This window comes from Populus trichocarpa, chromosome 11, assembly GCF_000002775.5.
Source record: "Populus trichocarpa isolate Nisqually-1 chromosome 11, P.trichocarpa_v4.1, whole genome shotgun sequence".
Lineage (NCBI taxonomy): Eukaryota > Viridiplantae > Streptophyta > Magnoliopsida > Malpighiales > Salicaceae > Populus > Populus trichocarpa.
The window spans coordinates 13032693-13047537 of NC_037295.2; the positions used below are offsets into that span (position 1 = coordinate 13032693).

Below are 14845 nucleotides of genomic sequence, written 5' to 3' on the forward strand. Positions count from 1 at the left end.
TATTATTAAAGAGCTTGTAATTAATGACAAGTCTTGGTGCATCTTGTTCTATTTTTGCTTGATTTTAAACATAGAAAGCAACACAAAACCAAGGTGACTTACTTGGCGTTAAGAGACCTTTTTAAGCATTTCATTGATTTTTTTTTTTTGCAATATTCAAGTAATTCATGATTCTTATGGATTGGCCTTGATTTTGTTGTAATCCTTTTTTCATCATTTTTTTCATAAGCTAATTGAACTATATGCTATTTTCTATTTCAAAATGCATTACGCACATCGAAACAAATTTTTCTTTTGAATAATTCTTGAATTTTTTAAACTTTTTCTTGATTTTGTAAACTTTTAATTTCTTCTCCAATCTTTTTATAGTACATTTCAAATTTAATGAGTTCTTTTGAATCACAAAGATGGATTTGAAAATTGATTTATTTTGAAAAGTATGTTTTTCTATTAGTCTTAGGTCATGATTACCTTTTACCAAGTATTTTGTTTTAATTCCTTGGCTATCTACTTTGAAATGATAAATTTAAATTAAAAAAACATTTCTAAAATAACTTGTTAAGTCGTGTCTCAAAGAAGTATTGATGTATTTTTGAAACAAATCTCTTGATTGTATATATGAATCTTATATAACTTGTAAAACTTTATTGACACTAATCTTTTTTAATACTATTTTGACAACTCCAGAATCAACTAAAGCAATTATTTTGATTTTGTGTTTTTCATTAATAGCTAGGGCTTTTTAATGTATCATTTTTAAAACTATATTTTTGTAATAGTATTTATGAATTCTTGATGTTAAATATGATTAGTAATATGACTTGAGATGTTGATGGTAGATCTTGGGTTGTAAAATCAATTTGAGATGAAAATCTTGGTCTTGTTCATAATGATTATTTTATAATTGCTTTAATTCTTTGAAAAAACCCCAATATAATCAAATAACCCTAACTCAAAAAATCTATAGAATTGAATGGAATGATTTCATATGATCCTTATACATGTATATTTATAGTAATTGGCAATTGACAATGTAAAGATAAATCTTATGATGCTTAAGAAGTTACTATTGAGGCTTCTTGATAGTTACTTTTCAGACTTATTTTGAAGAAAGAAATAATAGAAGATAAAAATTTTAGATGGAAATAATATCTTCATTTTTTATGTATTATGAATTTTTTATTCTCCCTCTTTTTTATGATTATCTCTCTCCTCAAAATAAATTTCAAGAAGTAATTAATAGAATATCACTAATTATTTTATAAACAATTAAGACTTTTCATGTATATATCTCGGTAAAGGACCATATATTTTATAAATAATCTTCAATAAATATAATGCTTTATTTAGTTTTTAAATTTATTAAATTTGCTTATAATTAGAGAGTCTATAACTACAAAACATTTATAAAAAAAATCTTACAATTTATATAATCAAATTTATTAATTTATAACACTTTACCTCGCCTAAAAAAATATCAAAAAAAAATTATATATAAAATTACAATTATATTTTAATTAATAAAGAAAAACCCTTATACAAATATTAAACTTTACCATCAAACTATAATCAAATTAATTTTACAACTTTGTAATAAAAAGAAGAAGCTAGAACTTTCACAAAACACTTTGTGTGCATGCAAAATCAAACCTCACCTAATTCCAGGAAATAACAAAATCACTATCATCTGACATACCGGCAGTCTTAGATGCAGTAGAAGAATCTTGATTTTCATAAACAAATATTTCTTCAGCAGCTTCTTTGAAAATAACTTTTTTGGGTTCTTCGAGCTTTCTGCTATTGTTGAAGCTGACAAGCTGATGGAAACAAAATGCTTTCTTTGATGGTAGATGGATTGAGATTCACCAGCTTGGTTTTCCAAGATAGCAACATCACATCCCTGCTGCAAAACAGATAAGAAATATGTAATCCCTTTACCATATTGTCGCTTTCAGAAGTTATTTTATCAAGAAAATTAACACAAAGCCACCCAAGAATTCCTGTATAATCAAGCTATAATTGTTCGGTAACTATCACAAAATGTGCAGCATACCATCGCCGATGAACTGCAGGTTGAGAACCACGTGGTTGGCGCTAATTATTCAACATTTTGCTTAGTTCAATGCTATCAAAGCTATCCACTCCATTTGATGAGATGTATTGAATGAGTGCTGGAAATTCTTCTTGGAAAAATCTGCTTTCTAGATCTGGATTTTTGCTGTTTTTCATCATGAAAAGTTACCCCTGAAAGGATAGAGAGATTTGACGAAGATAAATTATTTAGCAAACATATTTCAAAGGTCAAAGATTTTTTAAACAAGAATCATCTCAAACTTCTTTTAGACCATCCCTGTATGTGTTGGCTTTCATGCTGGGCGAGCTTTTTCCAAGTTATGGTCTTCTCTAGGCTCAGTCTGTTTTCATCAGCATTTCAATGAAAATAAACAAGGTAAAATGTTTGGTAACAAATTAAATTATGTTTTGTATTTTTAGGATTACTAAAATATTAAATTTGAAATATAGGTTTTATGCAGCAGTGTTTATATTTTTTTTACTGTGTTTCGTGAAACTTTGTTTGTTTTTGTGTTTCAAAAGCACTTTTAAAAAAAATTATTTTTTTTTATTTTTTTCTTTACTTCAAATTGATATATTTTTGGTGTTCTCATCAAAAATAATTTTTAAAAAATAAAAAAAATATTATTTTGATGCATTTCTAAATAAAAAATATTTTGAAAAACAACCGCAACCACACTTCCACAAAACATTTTATACATGTTTTTTGCTACACATAAACTTCAATCATAATTTTTACCAAACACATATCTAAATTCAACTAACCATAGCTAAACCATAACTAACAATATTTTATTTAAATTTATTTTTTTAAACCACAATTATAAAATTTACCTGAAAAATAAATATACATCCATTATCGAAACATTCCCAAACTTCTTAAATTTGACAATCCCATTTCTAGGCCTACACCATCTTTACTTCTTTACTCCTTAAACACACTAGTAATTAAGGTTAATAAAACAATACTTCTTATTTTTCACTGTTCAAGCATTATTAGAATATATTTGGAAATGGGATGTAAATGACATTCTTAAAAATTTTAAAATTTGTTTTTATTTAAAATATTTTTTTTTATATTTTCAGATCGTTTTAATGTATTAATGTCAAAAATAATTTTTAAAAACTAATTTTTTTTTTATTTTAATACATTTTTAAATAAAAAAATACTTTGAACCGTATCGCTACTACAATTTCTAATATATAAATAATGTCAAAGTTTGAACAATAAAATCTTTTATTTTATAGAATTTTAGTCTCAATTTGGGTTATGATGATGAGAGTTTTTTTTTATTATAAAGACAAAAAAAATGATGTTGTTTTTTTTAGTTGATTTTATGATATAATATATATGAGATTATTTTGATTATTTTGAATTTTTTTTTTGTTAGCTAAGGATATTTTATATAATTTTCAAAACAATTGATGTAAAATGTAAAAAAATTACCTCTAACATAATTGAAAAAGAGAGTAAAAAAGATAAATATATAAATAAAGGAATAAGAGAAGCAATAACAAGACAACTTCATTTTCTCATTATTTAACAATCACTGTACCACGGTTGTGATTCTCTCTTTGTTTCTCTCTTTCCATTGTTCTCTTCTCCTCAGATCCATACAACAACCGTTTCTCTCTTTCTCACAGATTCCCTCTAAAATTTTATTTCACCAATTGAGGTGGTTCTTGTTTCAAAGTTTAAGCTTTTTGAGTTTTTGGTGGTTTTGAGAGAGAGTGAAGAATTTGAAGTGGGGGTGTTGATGGTTGTTGAAAAGAAGATAACTTTGAAGCAGAGAGTGAGAAGGAAATAGATTTGGTGGAGGTTGTTGGGCAAATGCAGTTGTTTTTTTTATAATTATTATCTTAAAGGAGAAATAAAAATAAAGCCTTTGTTTTTGTTTAAAACAATAGATAAAAAGAGAACAAGTTCTTTTCTTGTTTGTGTTTATTGTTTTGTGGTGGGTTTTGAAAATCTAGAAGACTCAACAGGATCATCCAAAGAAGGTTAGTTTCCCTTTCTCTCTCTGTTTTTTTTTCTCCTATTAATCTTGATTTTTCTGTTGAAAAAGTTTGAATTCTCTTGTTATGAAGAATTTGGGATCTGGGTTCTTTGATTCAATTTGGGTAAATTTGGATTTTGGCTAAAGTTTTTTATTCTTAATTGTATGGTATTTTTTCTTCCGGGGGAATAGAAACTAAAAGAAAAGAAGTTGAATGGATTTTTATCAAATTCAACCACTCAATTGATCAAAAAAGAATTTTTAGGATTTTTGCGGCCTTCTTTAACTTAAGGGAAGATGAAAGATTTGATTTTCGATGGTGTTCTGTTTAGTTTTTGTTGAAGTGGAAAATTATCCTTTTGAATTAGGATCTGGGTTATTGATATTGTCTATTCGGGTGGGGAGAAAGTGTAGGATAATGGATGAAGTTTTGTAATTTGAGAAAATTGGGCTTAATCAGATTAGTAAGTAAATATGTTAAGTTTGGGGTTATTTATGCTTAATTTGCATTAAGTTCATGGTCAATTGGTTTGGTTTTGAAATGTGGTTGGATACTACTTCTAGTTAACTTGTAAATTAATTCTTTGGTTTGGTTGCTGATTTATTTTAAATTTTGAAAACTTAAGCTAATTATTTGTACTTTTATGCTCTTGATAAGTTTTAACTAGAATTTTAATACTTTTGTTACTTGTACGAAAAAATATGATCTGTTTTTAGCTTTTGGTTGCTTTGTGATCATGAAGTGGTTACAGTTTTGTCTGTCGCTTATTGAAACAAATGCAAGCTGAAATTCCCCATTTCTGAACTGCTAAACTATGAATAACCTAATTGATTGGTTTGGGTTTGATGCTTGAAAATTTTGTTCCTGGTCCTAATTAGTCAGATAAATGGTTCTGATTCTCACTGATGTTGCTTCCCTCCAGAAAATAAAGGTGTTTTACTTGATATTTTTGTGTGCTGTATTGCAATTGCTAGACACTATTCTAGTCCATTAGATTCTGAATTTGATTCTTCACTAATGCATATTGTGAGCCGTGACCAATTGCAACCTGATGCCTTTCCCTAAAGTTGATGGTGCACAATTTCTCCGCTATTCATTCTTCGGTTCTTTTTTCTAATGTTTTTCATGTGTATTGATTTGTGAAAGATTTCACTATCTCATTCTTCAAGCAGTTTTTTCAGTGTAATGATGATCTTTTGGCATACAATCAAGTTAGAGATTAGTTCACTCCTAGCATGATCATTCGATAAAATTATTGATTTATATGTGTCCAGTGTTGGCCCCCTCTGGAACACTGGTATGTCTTGCTTGCTTTGGAATATACAACTTATTTCCATTTGCTTGTTGAACTGTCGGGATCTTATTTTTGGTTATGCATGCATCTGTATATAATTCCCAGTATATGCTCTATGTATGCTATCGTTTTAACAGAGGCTTCATCTGCTTGTCTTTTTTGTCCAGAGGCTCTTGGATTTGTGTTTATGTTTTCTAATTTTTTTGTTAATTTGTTTCTAGATGCTTTTTATCTAGGCAATCCCTGCAGCAAAATCATTACATGCTTGAATCTGAAATTTTTGTCTTGTTTCAGGACTTAAAAGAGATGGAATTTTTCACTGAGTATGGGGATGCCAATAGATACAAGATTCTAGAAGTTATTGGAAAGGGAAGCTATGGAGTTGTTTGTGCTGCAATTGACACTCATACTGGAGAAAAAGTGGCAATAAAGAAAATCAATAATGTTTTTGAGCATATTTCTGATGCTTTTCGAATCTTGAGAGAAGTAAAGTTACTTAGGCTTTTACGGCATCCTGATATCGTTGAGATTAAGAGAATCATGCTGCCACCCTCAAAGAGAGAATTCAAAGACATATTTGTTGTTTTTGAGCTTATGGAATCTGATCTTCACCAAGTCATCAAAGCTAATGATGACTTGACAAGGGAACACCATCAGTTCTTTCTTTATCAGATGTTACGTGCACTGAAATATATGCATACAGGTGACTGTTTCTTTCTTACCTGCTCTGTCAAAGGCCGCTTTTAGGTCAAAATTTTCCGTCTCTAATCCTTGAAAACAGATATATGCTTGGTCATTATCTTGTGTAACAGTGTAAATGCAGCTTAAATTGTAATGCTTTTGATCTACCTCTGTTCTAAACTAAAGTTGTTTGGCTGCAGCAAATATGTACCACAGAGATCTTAAACCAAAGAATATTTTGGCAAATGCAAATTGCAAACTTAAAGTATGTGACTTTGGTCTGGCAAGAGTAGCATTTAGTGATACACCAACCACTGTTTTCTGGACGGTATGTATTCCAGCATTTTATAACAAGTATCAGTTGGCAACATCTCTCAGTTAAGAAGTTTTCATTAATAAATGCATCTTGCAGGACTATGTTGCTACAAGATGGTATAGAGCTCCAGAGCTGTGTGGATCTTTCTTTTCAAAGGTATGGCTTTTATTTACAATGTGTGGCCATTCTTTTCCAGAGCTAACCTGGTTGGAGCGTGATATTGGCTACAGTGGACTAACATTTTGGTATAGGTCGACATGTAATTTACTGGTGCTTGATTCCTAAATTTCTTACAAGTGTTGCTTTATAGTGGTACATTATTTTTGTTAACACTATGGTTATTTCTTTTGTTGAATAATGCTATAGTTATTATGTCATTGTTCAGCATATTTAATATCATTTTGGTATTTCCTTGTTTTACAATAAGCTTTTGTTGGATATGAAGCAACAGAAAATATAGTACAATTGGTTGTCCTTGCATCATTGAAGCAAAATGTTTACTTCTCCATAAAATGATTGAGTGCTTTATAGTTAGCAGTAATGCCTAGATTAAAATAATTGTTGTTCAGGGAGGACTATGAACTCTCCTGGAAGTTGAAATATCTGTCAATTCAGGTAACTGTGTCAGGTTATGTCTGTTTCTCTGGAGTGGTTTAATTGCAGTGTAAAGCTCTATAATTCTGCTGCTTATTTTTGAGTTTCTACTTGGGTGCAGTATACACGAGCAATTGATATTTGGAGCATTGGCTGCATCTTTGCTGAGGTACTGACAGGGAAGCCACTGTTTCCGGGTAAAAGCGTTGTTCATCAATTAGATTTGATCACTGATCTTCTTGGGACTCCTTCATTAGAAACCATTTCTAGAGTATGACTCTCTCGCTCACCCCCCCAGTTGGTCACAGCAATTCCTTTTCAAGTTATTGGTCATAATTTGTATTGGATTAAAATGCAGGTCCGAAATGACAAGGCAAGAAAATACTTGACAGAAATGAGGAAAAAACAGCCTGTGCCATTTGCACAGAAATTTCCAAATGCAGATCCTTCGGCACACAGGCTACTGCAAAGGCTTCTAGCATTCGATCCAAAAGATCGACCAACTGCTGAAGAGGTGTGTGCTTTGTTGCATTTGCTCGCCTTAAGAATGGTGTCCTGGAATTCAATTCTTGTTGATGTATGAATGGAGCCGCTCCTTATCTTTATTTCATTGCTGAACTGATTGATGCAAGTTTTGTATAATAGGCATTAGCTGACCCTTACTTTAAGGGCCTAGCCAAAGTTGAGAGAGAACCTTCCTGTCAGCCAATCACGAAGTTGGAGTTTGAGTTTGAAAGGCGAAGGGTAACAAAGGAAGATGTTCGGGAACTGCTATACCGGGAAATACTGGAATACCATCCACAGCTGCTCAAAGACTACATGAATGGAAATGAAAGCACTAATTTTCTCTATCCTAGGTACTAAGTTCTTCCTCCCTCCAGCTCACCTTTCCCTTTTCTGAGTAGCAGCAATTGCCTTTCCTTTTCCTTTCTATGTTTTAAGTATTTATAATTTGAAATGCAGTGCCATAGGTCATTTTAGAAAGCAGTTTGCATATCTCGAGGAAAACAGTGGTAGAAGTGCACCAGTGATACCTCTAGAGAGGAAGCATGTCTCTCTTCCACGGTATGACTTGCAATTACTTGTTCCTTTGTCCTCTAAATCATTGATGATAAAATGGTTTATAGGACTTATTTGTTTTGAGGGTTATAGAGTATTGTTTAATCTGGAATTCTTGTGTTCTTCCACTGTAAATATGTTGTCTGCATTCTTTCCTTTTAACCTTTCCTTTTGTTCACAGGTCTACTGTTCACTCAAACACAATGCCTCCTAATATGCAATCAAATTCAACCTCATTTGACAACAGGCAAGTTACAGAAGATGCTTCTAAAAATTTAAGAGTACAGGATACAAGTTTTGAAAATCCAGCAAAGGTCGCAAGGCCCCCACCTCGAATGCCATCAGGTATAACTTATGCTTATTTTGCTTGCTTTCTGTAAAGAGACATTTCCCCCCTAAATCTAGCCTATTGGGAAAACTTTTGTATTCGACCTTCAAGCCTCTGCAAGTTCTCTCTCTTTGTCAGTAAGATGTTGGAGGGCTTCATCTTTCAGCAGTTACTGTTAAGGATAGACTTTACTAAATAACTACATCAATATATATGGATCACTTGAATGTTGAAGCTGCAGGGAGTTGTCGATTCATTATCATACCATAGTGACTTATGGCAGAGCTAGTTAACTTTTTTGTCCTTGCGACTAGTTTAATTCCTATCCTGGATATATGCCGTTTCCAAACTGCAAAAAGATAATTTTCTTTTGAAGCTCGGAAGCAAGAACTAGTTTCTGAATTGTTCTTATGAACTCTTTTACCAGATGTCTTTCAAGACCTTTTATTGTGCTTCCTGGGAATTTTGGTTTCCCCAAGCTAGATTCCGTTTAGCAGACTAAACATCTAATTTTTTTTGTTTTGTTTTGTTGTGCAGCAAAGCCAGGGAGAGTTGTGGGATCAGTTGTACCGTATGAGAATGGCAGAAATGTCAAAGATCTCTATGATACAAGGATGTTTTGTAGAAATGCTGTTCTTCCTCCCCAAACCAGCTCTCCACACTGCTTCTTGAGGACTAACACATTGATACAAGAGAAGTCTATCTCGGAGACTGGAAAAGATTCACAAACCAAACAGCAACCTCCTAAATGTAATGTGGCGGCCAAGCCATCCTCTGGGATGGCCATGGATGTGAACACCAACCCATATTACCAACCACAATCTAGGGTAGAGCAGTTAAATGAAAGAATTGCCATTGATGCAAAACTGCTCCAGGCACAATCCCAGTTTGGTCCGGTTGGTCGTGCTGCTGTAGCTGCTCATAGGAACGTGGGCACTGTTCATTATGGATTAACATAGTCAGTCTTATTTGAGATAAATCCTTTCCACCCTCGCGCCGATAAGACAAGTATCAAGATTATGCATTGGATTTAGGTCTAGACTCGAGTTGGGGTAGCTGGTCTTCTTTCTAGAATGATAGGTTTCAAGGGTGTAGTCAACTTCCTGTATATTCATGCTGTGTAATTAGATATCTAATGTAATTCAATTCGTTGATCAGAATAAAATTCCACTCAGCATTTCAAGGAACTTGTGTTTTAGTGGAGTACTGTAGTCTCAAATCACTATTGTCGTTTAAGCAACAAAAGGGGAAATGATGCCTGAGCGGTTAGGAGAGAGCTGTACTATTTATTAACCAGGTTTTATTTAGCAGACAGGTTTGAGCAGCCCTGTGCCTGCTAACAAGGACAAAACTAAAAGGAGAAACAGGCACAAAAAGTTCGAGGAATTTCATGAATCATAGCTATAATATTTTTTACTTGGCATTTTGCTATCTGACTGTATCGTTCTTAATTTTGGAGCAACAGTGTTAAAGTCACTGACGATCCTCTCTGCCACTTGATCTTTGCTGATGTACAGTTGCCAAGTCAATTGATGGTCAGTTTCTCTTCACAGGTTAAGTGCCAGGATCCTGCATTGCAACAATGAATCGAATAAAATAGTAAGAAGCAATTCCTAATAACATATTGGCACCCTCGTCTGACAGCAAACTTCGAAGAAAGGAAGAGAATATACCTGGTCAAGAAGTACAGTGCCAACGTCAAGTTCCCCAAGTTCTTGGATCCCCTATCCGACCAACCCCCTTCTTTATAGAGTACCCGTATTCCCCCCAAACAGGATGAGGAAGAATTTGCAGCATCTCTTGTGCTTGAGGGTTGCTATATGGATCACATAGAATATGTGGCTCTTCAAGGTGCTCAGCAGTGCCCGGAGCACACCAGAGGTGGTAAGCATCATGAGGGAAGTTCTCCTTATCGGTCATGTGGATTTTGATTCCATTTGAAAAGGGGCTATAAGGTGGACACTACTTCAAATTTTCTGGTTGGCACCAAGATTTTGTTTCAGGATTTACGATCATCTCGCGGTATCGTGTAACGTCTGTGGTCACATCCCCATCACAAGGTTTTCCTTTGTTTTTTCAACATCCTCCCATGTCCTTCAGGTAGAACTGGCTATTTGGACGGCCTCCTTGCTTTATTTCTAGTCTGAACTTCACTTCGAAAATGGGTGATTTTGGAGCCCGAGGGATATTGATAATGTGCATGAAATTAAGGTACTTATTCATAAGATCACGATCATACTAGTTATGGTGCCAAGTGGACGCTTTCAAAAAGTGCTGGAGGCCGCAACAAAAAGGCAGGAATCACAGGAGCATAACTAATTAACTTGCGACCTTGTAATAGTTTGCAAGAATAGATCGAAAGCTAGTCCTCCTGCATGGAAAGGGAATGTAAGCTTGCGGCCTTTAAAATAAATCAGTGGACGACGATATTAGAAGGGAAAAGAACATGGCGAATGAATAAGAAGCTGGAATTAATTAATTACGCATGGCAGGAACAGTTTTATGCGCCGATAAAATTAAATTCATCAGAGGAGCAATCATAATAAATGACAGAGTCGTAGAAGCTTCTGAAAGACTATACTTTAGCAATTTAGAGCAGAGTTAATTCCAGAGTTGGAACCCATCCATGCAAACAAACAAAGGCTTAAATGAGCTCCCCCGAAGCTTAAATTAATCAAAATATATAATCCAAACATCCATGTTAATAATAATAATAAAAAAACTTAAATTAACAATGTATTTCCTTGTATATAATAATAGAAAAAAACCAATAAAATAAAGCTAGCGATCAACTTTGTAGTTGACTGGAGCATCTTAAACTGTGGAAATTACAAACAGAGAGCAGCATTGGGGTATGATATAGAAAAACATGGTACGTGCTAAGCTTGAGATGTGCTAAACATTCCTCCAAGTCCACTTACATAGTAATTTATATAAAATTAATCAAAGTATATATAAATTGAACTGAACATTCACGTTAATAATAATATTAATAAAAATCATGTCCAAACATCATGGAAGGTGCAAGACTGGAGGCTGAGCGAGAAGATGTGGCATACATATCTTGTGAAAGTGGACCTGGTTTTATTTCAATACCGATTCAAGCGTAGGTGAAGCCACTCAGAATTTTTTATTACTCGCGTAGATTTGCAAATAGACAGTAAAGAAATCTATGTATAGTTTAGTAATTTAAAATACAAAAACAAATCAACTCTTAATATTATTGGCATTGGCGAGAGGAAACCTGAGTGTTTTCTATCTGGTCTGAAAATAGTTGTTGGTCAAAGTGATTTTCACTCAGAAATACATTAAAATAATATTTTTTTTATTTTTTAAAAATTATTTTTAATATCAGCGCATCAAAATGATCTGAAAATACTAAAAAATTATTAATTTAAAGAAAAAAAAATAAAAAATTTTTAAATTTTTTCAAAAACGTTTTTAAAATACAAAAACAAACAGGACCGTAGTCAATATCGTTGTTGAATCCCATGCGAGGAATTTTTGCTGGAGCGTGCAAAAGTTACCATATAACATTGTTTAATTTCATAATAATCTATCGTTGCCTATAGATTATGTCCATAATTTGATGGAAGTTTAATTTTAACATAAGATTATGTCCATAGCTTGTTACACTAATTGTTAACATCACTTTACAAGATAATTTAATTAATATTTATCATATTAAAAATCAGAATGACACGTCTTTGAAAGATTATGATAAACATCCCAAGGTTTGTTTGTAATTGCAATTTCCCTTTCACATGTAAAGAACTACAATTTTACATACCGAGTCAAAGTCAATTTTTTATATTTAGATAAAAAAGATGAAAATAACCCAAATCTCCCTTTCTTCTCCTGCCAACATAAATCAAATTTGGCTCAATTCCCAAATCAAAACGCATTGACAAATACAAAACGCCATAAGAGATCAATTTTCTATATATAAAGAAGAGTCGAAGAGCTAATGTGCATCGTGGGTGAAAGGTAACAGTTGGTTGGCTTCATAGGTTGATGATGGTGGTGTCCGTTGGTGGACAAGAAGGGGTGATGATGTTAGAGATCTAAATATATATGCCATAGTTAATCTTAGCTCACTCCCCCTTAAATTATTCTAGATTACTTTTCTTGCGCCGGTGGTTGTGGTGGTGGGAGAGAAAGACAATGGTGATTGTAGCGTTTTTTTTTTTTTTAAATTTTTTTTGGATAAAGACATTTTGAATATTAAATCAATTATAATGTAAACTTATACTATTTTAGTACTCTTTTTTTTTTTTTACTAAGTTTGCACGTTATTGATTCTGTATGTAAGGTTTTATTAACTATTTTAATTTATAAAGTATGATTTTTTAATTAAATAGAGAAGGGAAAATGCAATCACAAACAAACAATCCCTAGGATGATTATTATAATTTTTCCTATCTTTAAACATTACAAATGTCTTCATGAGATATATTAGTGGAATATCAAGAATACATCTCAAAAAACATATATTGTTTAATTGTATAAATCAACACCTTGTTTTTTGTTTTCATATATATATATATATATAAAGAATATTCAAAGGCTTGGGTTTATGCAGATGCTCTCCTTATTTAGTTTTTCTTATGGTTTTAATTTAATTTTTCTGATATTGTTCAAACTAGAGATCGCATATTATATATGTAAAATATCCCCATCATACATACACGTGTGTGTTTTTGTATGGAGGAAACAAGATATCAAGATAGACACAACCTTACATTCGTTTCAACTACTTTTTCATATAATTCCTTAGATAGGGGTGATTAGTTTGTGAGAGATTTTGTTGTTGTGACTGGGTTGATCAGCCGGACCGGTCCGAATTTAATAACTATGATTGTGAATGATTATAAAGATCAAATTTTAGTGATAACAAAATAGTTATTGTATATCTTTCGTATTTCATGAAAACCAGATTTTTCATATCCCTTTTTGTGTGTTTATACGAACACACACATTCTTTGAATGAATGTATAAAGAAAATTTTTTTTTTCCCCAAACCACTTCTTTTGATTTATTATGTTTTCCAAACAGAGATTCTAAGATTCAATGGGATATTTGCTACGCACACCCAAATTATTGACCAAAAAATAAACTTAGTTAATAAAAACCTTGGTGGTTATGAATAAGTTAGAAAAACATAGCAACATAGAGAAAATCTTACTACTGTCATCTCAGAAGTCTTGATGACTAAAATTAACTGTAAACCCCAAGTCTACTAGTGTAAACCCCCTGACAGACACACACACACACACACACACACACACACACACACACACACACACACACACACACACACAGAGAGAGCTTCCCAAGATATTTAGGGAAAAGGGCCGTTGTCGGCCACCGCTTGCTGACGACGGAACGCATCGTCAATTAAAAGTCCTCACGTTGGACTTAGTTGGAAGGGTAGGTGTTCGGCATGTCCCTTGACACCCCTGATAAACAAAAGATGGAACAAAATTTGTAAACACAATAAGAACAAAAGATAAACAAATATGTAAACAAGTAAGTTGGGTTGTTACACCTAAAAATGATCTTTAGATCTGGTCACAAGTTTTTAGTCGATATACTTTATTTTAAAACATAATATAAAACATACAAACTTCTGATGTGATTGAAGAGATAAGTCTAATAACTTAGAGTCCGCTCTAACAATCAAACTAAACAATCATAGTAAATAAGTATAGGAAAACATTCATACTCATCATATAAACTGAAAAGAAATGATAGAATAGATCTCATAGTTTTTGAAATCCGAAGGTTTCTGTATTCTTTCAACCAAGAAAAATAACTTAGCCTTGCATGTCTATTAAAAAAATAAGGAAGAGAAAAGATGAAAACATAATTTCGGGTTTAAGAGAAAAGGGTGAGAGTTTTCTTCTTCTTTCTGGCTGCCTCCTTCTCTTTCTTTTTATTTCATAGGAAACTCAAATCCCCACATCCCTCTAATCCGTTTGTATCCTCCAAAAATTAAAAATAATCCATTCCAAAGTAGACAATCTACATTTAAATAGTACAATAATTATTTTCCTAAAAAGAGAAAAAAATAGTCTTGCATAAAATCTTCAAGCTTTGACTTTGGACTTAGAGAAGTTAATTTGCCCAAATAAATACCTTTTTCATATGAAGAAACATTTGTCATGTTGGTTTGGATGCTTTGGAAGTAAGTTGGACTTGTTTCTTCACAAAACCTGTTTGTTGGCAGAATTTATAGGTTGTCTTAACAAAATCATATCTCTTTCATATGAGCTCTTTTTCTGCTTCAATTTGGTAGGTTGATAGGTATTTGAGTCAGGAATCCAAAACAATTGAGTTTTCATCAAAATGACTTCTTTAACTCAAGATATTCAAGTCGGAATGACCGAATGTCAAAACTGGCAGAATTTAAGACTTGTCTTTGAAGGTAGTGATTTCCATGCCCTTTATTTTTTATTTTTCCTTTCCATAAATTTATAGAAATGTGTGGATGTTATCTTTC

The 14845-nt window shown here is 32.5% G+C and overlaps 1 protein-coding gene across 1 annotated transcript; it reads left to right on the forward strand.

The window, feature by feature from the left end:
• The first annotated feature begins 3580 nt into the window (after positions 1 to 3580).
• LOC18103326 (mitogen-activated protein kinase 19) lies at positions 3581 to 9530 on the forward strand. Its single transcript, XM_006377643.3, has 10 exons — positions 3581 to 4074; positions 5660 to 6068; positions 6247 to 6374; positions 6459 to 6518; positions 7078 to 7227; positions 7315 to 7470; positions 7602 to 7813; positions 7920 to 8021; positions 8197 to 8360; positions 8881 to 9530. Exons 2-10 carry the CDS (start codon positions 5672 to 5674, stop codon positions 9300 to 9302), a joined length of 1791 nt encoding a protein of 596 aa, XP_006377705.3. The 5' UTR covers positions 3581 to 4074; positions 5660 to 5671; the 3' UTR covers positions 9303 to 9530.
• The last annotated feature ends 5315 nt before the right edge of the window (positions 9531 to 14845 follow it).